Raw genomic sequence first — 9263 nt, 5'->3', positions numbered from 1 at the left:
GGCTTGGCTCTGGGATGAGCTATTTTGGATGAGCTGCACATGTCCTCTGCAACTTCATCAGTGAATTTTTAATCAAAAGATCTTCGAAGAATGTGGTGCCAATTCACTTTCCACGACAGCCACTGCAAAACATACACTTCGTTGGGTTTTGTTTTGTTCCGCTTGGTTTTTGCGTGTTGGCTTTAGCGACTTCCCTCAGCCGCCACCCCCGTACCACAGTCCGCCTGAAATGATCATTTAACGTGGCGCTGGAGCCTCTCAGCACTAGTTTGCTCAAAGTCTGTACCTCCTGGAGGTGATTTTAACCTCCTGGAAGCGTCCCTGAGGCCACTGACTCGAGTTAAGGGAATATTAACAAATACATTCTAAAGGTCTTAAACCTACACCGCTTTACCGAGCTCGAGATTTGCACAGCGGCTCCCCACCCCTGGGCAAACAAGGTCACGCCCTCCGGGGGACCAAGCCCCTGGGCCTTTAATAAAGCCGCTGCCGCCTTCCCGCCTCCCCCACCCAACCCCGAGCGCGCACTTCCGGCCGCGGGGGCGTTCGGGAGCGCGCCTCGCGAGTCTCCACCAACCAGCGGCTCCGCCTGGCCGGCGCGAGGACGCGCGCGCACATTTGTGCGCAGGTTCGAATCTCCGCCGCTTCGCGGTAGCTCCCCAACGTCCGGCAGTACCTCGGCCGCAGTGAGGGCAGCGCGCGCGGGCTGCGCCGGGCCCGGCCGCCCCGCCCCCTCCGCCCGCCCCGCCTGCCCGCCGCCCGCTCGCCCTGAGCAGGTCTTCGCCCGCCCTCGCGCGCTCCGCCCTCGCCCTCCGCCCCCGGAGTTATCCGCGCTCGGCCTCCCGCGCCGGGCGGGCTCCGCCCGAGGCTCCGGGGCCCATGGCCAAGCGGCGTGCGGCCGAGCCGCTGACGTTCCACGTGCCTTGGAAGCGGCTCCTGCTCTGCGACTTCCCCGAGGAGCCGCCGCCGCTCTGGATCCCGCCGCCGGGGGCCTCCCATCCCGGGCAGCCAGTCGGCGTCCCGGAGCTGCCCCGAAAGCGCAAAATCGACGCGGGGGCTATGACTGAGCCTTCAGCTTCGCCCAGCAAGCGCCGCGACGGCCGGGACAGCAGCGTTCCGGGCGGCGTGCAGCGTGAGGGCTCAGGCCTGGAGACGGGCGAGCCGCAGCAGCAGCTGCCTCCCGTGCGGCCCCGCGGGCCAGGGGAGGAGCCCCGGGGCGCCCGGCCCCCGAGGGGCGGTGGCGACGACGGGGCGGGGCGCACAGAGCCCCGGCGGGGAGACTGGGGGGCAGCACCGCGCCAGGTAGGGGCTGGGGGCTGGCTGAGCTCTCCAGAGGGCGGGCGGGGTGAGGGGATGGGGGGGTCACCCTTTACGCAGCCACTGCGCGCCCGGGGAGGGAACAGATTGTCCCCGTCTTGACTCGGGTTCATCAAGAAGCCCCAAAAGGCGAAAAGCCGGGGTCCCTGCTGCAGGAAGGACTCGGACTCCCAGGCTACCCAGGAAGGGCCCCAGAGCCCTTGGCCTCTTGGCAGCGTTTGGGGAGAGTCCTGTGGGCTGAAAGCACCTGGCTAAACGGGGGGGAACAGTCCGTCCGGTGAGGTAGACGGGGGCTTGCACCTTCAGGGCCTGTCCTGTGTAAGAGGGAAGCAGGAGGGTGGGTCACGACAGACCTGAGCTTTCTGGAGACTTTGTGAACCGCGATAGGTCTGCTTAAATGGAGAAAGGTGCAGCGCGCCTTCCTTGGCTTAACAATGATTTCTTCTAGAATTCGTGATAGATTTCTTTCTAAAGAGGGTGACCAATGTGGTGGCCATCAGTTGGATGGCCTGTAGGCATGGGACAGCACTTTTGGTAGAGGAAGGCCCCTCCTCCCTATCTTGGGAAAAGGCATTAAAAAACTCACAGGGTTAGATCGGATCCAGTGAAGAAGGACCATTGTTGAAAATTAATTTGGACCCTAAAGTAAACCGTCTACTAGGATCATATATAAGAGTTCTTATTCTTTGGGAAACGAGCCTGCCCCATCTCTGCACCTAAGAGCTGACTTGTCTAGATCGGTGCTGTTCAATATGGCAGCCACTAACGTGTGGAACGACTGAAAACTTGAAAGGTGACTAGTCCAAATGGAGTTGTGCTATAAGTGTAAAAATGGAGTTGTGCTATAAGTGTAAAATACACTCTAGATTTCGAAGATCTCAAAAGTTTTTATATTGATTACCCATTGAAAGAACTTGGAGATACTTGGTTGAATAAAATGTATGAAAATTTACCTGTTGTACTTTTTTTAGTATGGCCACTAGAAAAATTTATGTTTGTGGCTGGCATTATATGTTTATTGGACAGCTTTGGTCTAGACTTAGGAATTCAAGGCTGCGTTTTGGCAGTTCTGGGTTGACTTACTAGAAGCTTTGGGAATACGAAGACCAAATGTAGGGCTCAGTTCACCAAACTCTTCAAGCACCACATCATAGCATCCGTCTCACATTTTGCCATTGTTTTAAGTATCTTATGCAGAATTTACCAAATGCCTTGCTAGACAAAAAGTGAATTGAGGTTCCTTTGGCAGGACGTCTTGGTGAAAAACCCAATAAAATGAGAATTTGGTAGTTGGGAAGGAGCTTTTTCTGTGGTTGTGAGAAATTACCTTTGGACAGTAACGATGAGGATTTCTGGATGAAATTCTAAATTGTAAATATTTCCACCCCCAGTTGTCTTGGAATTTAGAAAATGGGTTTTTTTAGACTTTTTTTTTTCAGGTTGCTTTTAGATGTTCAAAATCTGCTTACTTAAAACCGAATGATAGCAGTTATGTTTTGAAAACAGAATAGTTAGAATTTACAGTTATAGCATGTGTTGCCAATGGCAAACCCTAAAATAACCCCAGAGTGATAGTCATCCAGACCTATTTGATATGGAGATAACTACTGTGCACTTTGAAAACTTTTCCTCTTGAGACCATTTTGGTACCCCACCCATATATGGACTTGTCTTTTCTACCAGAACATATTGACTGCAGTATGCCACAGATTGATAAGAAGGAAATATGGAGAATTTTTTAGTGGACTGACACAGACACCTTCTTAGAATCTCTTAGATACACCAGTATCTTTTTTTTTTTTTTTTTTTTTTAGATTTTATTTATTTATTTGACAGAGAGACAGCGAGAGAGGGAACACACGCAGGGGGAGTGGGAAAGGGAGAAGCAGGCTTCCTGCAGAGCAGGGAGCCCGATGCGGGGCTCGATCCCAGGACCCTGGGATCATGACCTGAACCAAAGGCAGACGCTTAACAACTGAGCCACCCAGGGGTCCCATACACCAGTATCTTTCACAGCAGTGACTACATCTGGCCGCTCTGCTTCCTAGTCACTATAGGTCCATGGCAAGGACTAAGCTTGGCCATAGGGGTACCTTCTTCACCAAGACAATCCCTGTTCTTTTCTTTTGGCAAAAGCCTAGGAATCCTCATGTTTCTTCCTTTTGTTAGTTTTGTTCATTAGCTTCTTGTCTTCTGCAAATTTAAGAGAGGAACATGTTTTCTCCAGCTCCCCTCTTCCCTGCCTCCAAAGATGGAGGTTTTTTGTTTTAAGAGATTTCCAGTGAATTACCAAGATACAGGGTATAATGAAAATATGGAGACATTAAAAAGTCTTTTCAATTCATGCAGTATATGTCTCCCTGGTTCCTGGCACTCAGAATAGTCCCTACCCTCACCCTTGGGATCTCATTTAGGAAAAAGTTTCTCAAAAATGTCCTTTCTACATTGAGAATTCAGTTTATGCAGAATAATGATACCTTTTTTCTGTCCTACAACCTCAGAATATTTTTTGAGTTGTCTCAGATGGTTTTTTTGTTGTTTTTTTCTGTTGTTTTGTTTTGGTGTTTTTAGCCAGAGAACTAAAATAAACCCAGGTATTACTTAATTAAATATTTTTGTGTTTTCTCATGATAGTGTTACTTTATGCAGATTCATTGCTCTGTGCTGACCCTATTAGCTATTTTTAATGGAAAGTAAGAAGAAATGGTTTTTTGGTTTTTTTTTCTATTCCTAAGAAGAAAGTAATGAATGATTCATGGGTTTCTTGGGCTAGCAGTATTGAGCAATTACAGTACTAATCCTTAATTTGAAAGAGAGTCCTGGGGGCGCCTGGTTGGCTCAGTCGGTTTAGCCTTGGACTCTTGATTTTGGCTCAGGTCATGATCTCAGGGTTGTGAGATCATGGATCTAGTTGGGCTCTGTGCTGGGCATGAAGCCTGCTTAAGATTCTTCCTCTCCCTCTGCCCCGCCCCCCTAAAATAAATAAATAAGTAGATAGGTAGAAATATATTTTAAAAAAGAAAAAGAGCCCTGCATTTTACCGATGAGGAAACAGACTTAGATCAAGGTCAGAGTTAGTGGGTGGGGGAGTTATCATGCAAACCCAGGTCTATCTGGTGGCAAAGTTTGTGCTCTTAGCTACTAGGTTACACTGATGTCATTAAAGGATCTTTTTTGGGCCCATGTTTATAAGTAGGTATTTTGAACAGTAGATTTTTTCCAAAAGGCAGAGATACAGACCCTTGTTTTTAACCCTTCTTGCTTATCAAAATGAATTTTTGGGGGGAGCATCATTTGAATTACTGCATTTTTTTTATCCCAGCGTAAAGAAATTCCAAAGACACTCTTAATTCTCTAAGCCTTAGTGTCTAAGGCACTCAGTGTACTTCCTACTGAAATTTCCTAATAGGCTTGTGTGGTCCAGTAAAGTAACTAGCAACATGTTGCTATTGAGCATTGAAATGTGGCCAGTCTGAATAGTGCTGGAAGTGAAAAATACTTGCCAGATTGTGAAAACTTCGTATGACAAAAAGAATGTAAAATATTTCATTAATTTTTTTAAAATATTGACTGCATGTTGAAATGATAATATTTTTGATATATCAGGTCAAATAAAATATTGTTAAGAGTAATTCCATCTGTTTCTTTTTTACTTTTTTAAAATTACCTACGTGGCTTTCATTATATTTCTGTTGGATAGTGGTATTACAGCAAGTATGAGCCTAAAGTGAAAACACAACCAAGTAGAATAGATATATAAATACTCATCTGGGTAGGGTGTTAACCTTCAAACTGGTCACCTTGGAATCCTGTATATAATTCCAGTGCTGCTTCCTTGCACAAAGTATTTTTGGGTTGCTTTTGAAATTCTGTGCCAATTTTGAACTTCATTGGAACATCAGCTTCACTTCATAATAACTTGAAACAATATTATAGCCATTCAGAGGAATCTGTTGAATTTTAAACGGAACAGTACTCAACTTGGATTTATCAGTGTTAGTATACTGATTTAAAAGTCCTGCCATGTACCAAATCTTGTATCTTTAATAAAATAATCAGTTTAAGATTTTCTTGCTATTTAGCATGTTTATAGCCTAAAGTTTTTTGGCAAGGTGTCAAAATATTTTAGCGTATGTAAAGTCAATCCCTTAAAATACCAAACCTCAGGGGAAAGACCAAAAATAAGTTTTAGGTATGTGTGTTCAATTGTTTCCTCACTGAAAGGTTAAAAAAAAAAAAAATTTAAGACCATTTTCCAACATTTTCTTTGGTTGAAAAATAGAAGAAAATTATCAAGAAGAGATGCTCTTGGGGGCACCTGGGTGGCTCAGTCGTTAAACGTCTGCCTTCGGCTCAGGTCATGATCCCAGGGTCCTGGGATCAAGCCCCGCATTGGGCTCCCTGCTCCATGGGAAGCCTGCTTCTCCCTCTCCCACTCCCCCTGCTTGTGTTCACTCTCTTGCTGTGTCTCTCTCTGTCAAATAAATAAATAAAATCTTTAAAAAAAAAAAAGAGAAGAGATGCTCTTGGAAGAAATTCTTCTAAATTTAAACTACTAACAAAATATTTTCACAAATCCATGAATATGAAAATGCACAGATTTGACTGAGTCCATGAAGCACTTTGATTAGGGAGAATTTAAAGGTGTATTTGTTGAAGATGCAAAGTAAAAGACCACAAAATCTTAATGTGAGTTTGCTTTTAAAACAAAATTTGTTTCCTGAAAAAAAAAGTAACTTTCTATAAACCGTTGATGTACTTTCATCTTTCTTTTCTCCCTAAAGCTCAATGAAGAATTTTGGCAGTATAACACCTTCCAGTACTGGAGGAATCCTTTACCACCTATTGATCTGGCAGACATCGAAGATGTAGTTGAAGACAACCCACCAGAAGCAACGCTTCAGGGCAAGGATGAAGTGGTTGAGATTGACATGGAGTCCTGACAGAAGGAACTGAAGAATAGGTTTCTCTGAATTTGAGGAGGCACCTCTTAAGTGAATTCACATATTCTTAAGGAAAAAAGTTATTTTCCATACTTGATGTGATACCATTCCCAAACCTGAAAAAGGAGGAAAAGTTGTTTTAAAGATAAATGCCTACAGTCAATACTGAAACTTTCAAAAGGGATTTGTCAAGGATGTAGTGCAGTTACAGGGGAAGTGTTTTATATATGTACTCTTAAAGAAAAATTTATGTTTAGACTCAATTTGAAAATACTGATCTTATAAAAAGGAATTCTGGCAGTTTTAGAAATAGGTGGGGAACACTCAAATATTCCTCTTCTCTGTACCAAAAAGTTAATTTGTGGTACATGAGATGAATATTGTTTTATAATAACTCTTATTAATAAAATGCTTTCTAGTACATTGTATTGACTCTTCTTAGTTGAATAGATAGCTGACTTAAACATCTATGCAAACTTAAAATGTAGGGGGTTAAAGGTGGTATAGTTTTAAAAGAACTTTCTAAATGTAAAGTAGTGAGAATTTCATTTGAGTAGCATGTTTGCATAGTTTTCAATGTTTGATATTTGTTGGGGAATCCTAAATGGGTAAAGAACAATGAGGAGCAAATAGGTGCTTCCCTCCCCATTTTCCTAGGATGAAAAGAAAGAAATTTAGTTGCATTTCTTAATTTCTTGGTTTTGAATTGTTTTGACGGCATGGTTTTTATTGCTTTTTACTTAAGACTTGTTTTCAACACAGACAACACTTCAGAAATCCTTGCCTGAGCCCCACTGGAGAGATTCCCATTTAATTAAGATGGGCCTTGGTTATAGCTATTTTTTTAAGCACCAGTCCTCCTTTTCCCCAATCCTAATGTGCAGACAACTTTGAGAACCACCAGACTAATGGTAGTTTTTCCTATTTAAAGGAGATAACTAATTTGAGATGAAGCAACTCCTCTTAATTAGCTTTGTTTTTATTTCGCTCTTTCAGTGGCTTTGTTACAACTTAAATTATTGTGTTATTACTATTTCATTGTTAAAAAATAAAGTAAGCAGTTTGTGTTTGAGTTGAGTATCAATGATTAAGTTAATTAACTTTTGTACTACATCTAGAATGTTGGCTTTGTAATCGAGTAACTTGTCCTTGTATATTTTTTGTTAATGACAGTAGATCCAAAATTCAGAAAGGGTGATAAATGCCAATGAGAGAGAAAAAAAAGCCCAATGTTTCTTATATATCTGTAGGATTTAAGTATGGGTTGACATTAATGAGAATATTCTAGAACAAAAGACATGTACTGTGGTTAAGAATTAAGGCTTTGGTGTCAGACATGATTCAAAGGCTTGTACTGCCACTTTCTACCTATGTAACATTAAGCAAGTTATTTTTCATCTTCAAGCCCCAGGTTCCTTAATTGTAAAATGAGAAACAATAAATAGTATCTACCTCAGAGAGGCTATGTTTATTGTCAAGCAATGTACTAAGTACTTTAACTGCATCTTGTTTAATTCTCATAATAACCTTATTGTAGGTTAAAAAAATAGAATAAATATGCTTTTTGTAGTTATACTTAATTCCACTTTAAGTTGCCACTAGAAATTTCAGGATAAGAATTGGAATTGAAATAACAAGGATGGCAAGCAAGTGGGGGGAAGCAGTTAAATTGCTGTGGAAAAAAAAAAAAATGGCAAACTTTCTTCCCTCTCCTGTTTGACTTGAGGGTAGGAAGGGGTCTGTTTTTGTTCACTGCTCTTCCTACTGCCCAGAACAGTGCCTGTTACATAGTAGATAGTCAATAAAAATTGCATGAGCAAATTAATACGTGTTCTATTAATGGGAAAGTAATGGCAACCATTTTCTAGGAACATATCACAAAGCTAGGCATTTTACCAAAGATGTGCATACAAAAGATGTGTCACAGAGAGCAAATAGTAAAACATTGGAAATAGTAAAACACTGGAAACAATAACGTAAAAACTAAGACATGTCCAGCTAATGAACTGTAGGAGGTGGTCATCTACTTTAATGAGAAATTTCATAGGATACTACATTGCAGGTGAGTGAATAGGAGATTCAAAGAGTGCTCAGAGGGGTTTCTGGCTGATCAGTTGGTAGAGCTATGCAACTCTTGATCTCAGGGTTGTGAGTTCAAGCCCCACCATCAGTGTTAAAGCTTACTTGAAAAAAAAAAAAAAAACCAACACCTCAGACAATTTTTTTGAGTTTTTGAGTATTATGTGTCAAATAGCATACAAAACTATAAGGTAAAGATTCAGGAAAAATACTTGCTATCAATATGTTGAAGGCTGAACATTTTTATATAGGTGTATATATAGTTTGATATAAATATTTATGTTTAATATATAGAATATGAATATGTAAAGATGTATACATACGTGTGTGTGTGTGTGTGGAGAGAGATTTGAAATAATCCCATTCTTTTAGAAAAAAATGTTAGTAAACCTCAAGATGATTTGGCAAAATTGTGTGGTGGATAAATTAAGATGGAAATTTAAAAGAAATTTTTTTAAGTTGTATACACTTCACCCAGGTTCCCTAATATAGCATCTTACATTAGCACAGTACAATTATGAAAATGAGGAAATTAATGTTAATATAATTCTATAATACTATTATGAAGAATGAAGTGACTCATTCCACTCCCATGGAAAGAGTGACTTCAGGCAACTCTTAAAGGATATGTCGAAAAATGTATAAAATATTTTATCGTCGTCCTAACATCTTTTTTGGCCCAGGATTCAATCCAGGGTCACATTTTATATTTAGTTGTTGTATCTCCTCAATCTCCTTTAAATCAATTCCTTGGAATTTATTTGCCTTTCATCACCTTAGTACTTTTTGTAGAGTACTGATCAGTTATTTCATAGGGTAGCTCTCAATTTTGGTTTGTCTGATGTTTCTCATACTTAACACGTTTTTGGTAAGAACGCCATGGAAGTGATGGATCCTTAGTGCATTACACCAGAAGGCACTGGA

General features: G+C 41.6%; 1 protein-coding gene across 1 annotated transcript; it reads left to right on the top strand.

The window, feature by feature from the left end:
• Positions 1-776: 776 nt before the first annotated feature.
• CUNH9orf40 (chromosome unknown C9orf40 homolog) lies at positions 777-8569 on the top strand. Its single transcript, XM_032427662.1, has 2 exons — positions 777-1302; positions 6102-8569. Exons 1-2 carry the CDS (start codon positions 880-882, stop codon positions 6258-6260), a joined length of 582 nt encoding a protein of 193 aa, XP_032283553.1. The 5' UTR covers positions 777-879; the 3' UTR covers positions 6261-8569.
• Positions 8570-9263: the final 694 nt, after the last annotated feature.

This window comes from Phoca vitulina, unplaced genomic scaffold (assembly GCF_004348235.1).
Source record: "Phoca vitulina isolate PV1807 unplaced genomic scaffold, GSC_HSeal_1.0 scaffold37, whole genome shotgun sequence".
NCBI lineage: Eukaryota > Metazoa > Chordata > Mammalia > Carnivora > Phocidae > Phoca > Phoca vitulina.
Note: the sequence above shows the minus strand (reverse complement) of the source record. Positions and strands in the feature narration are given on the sequence as shown.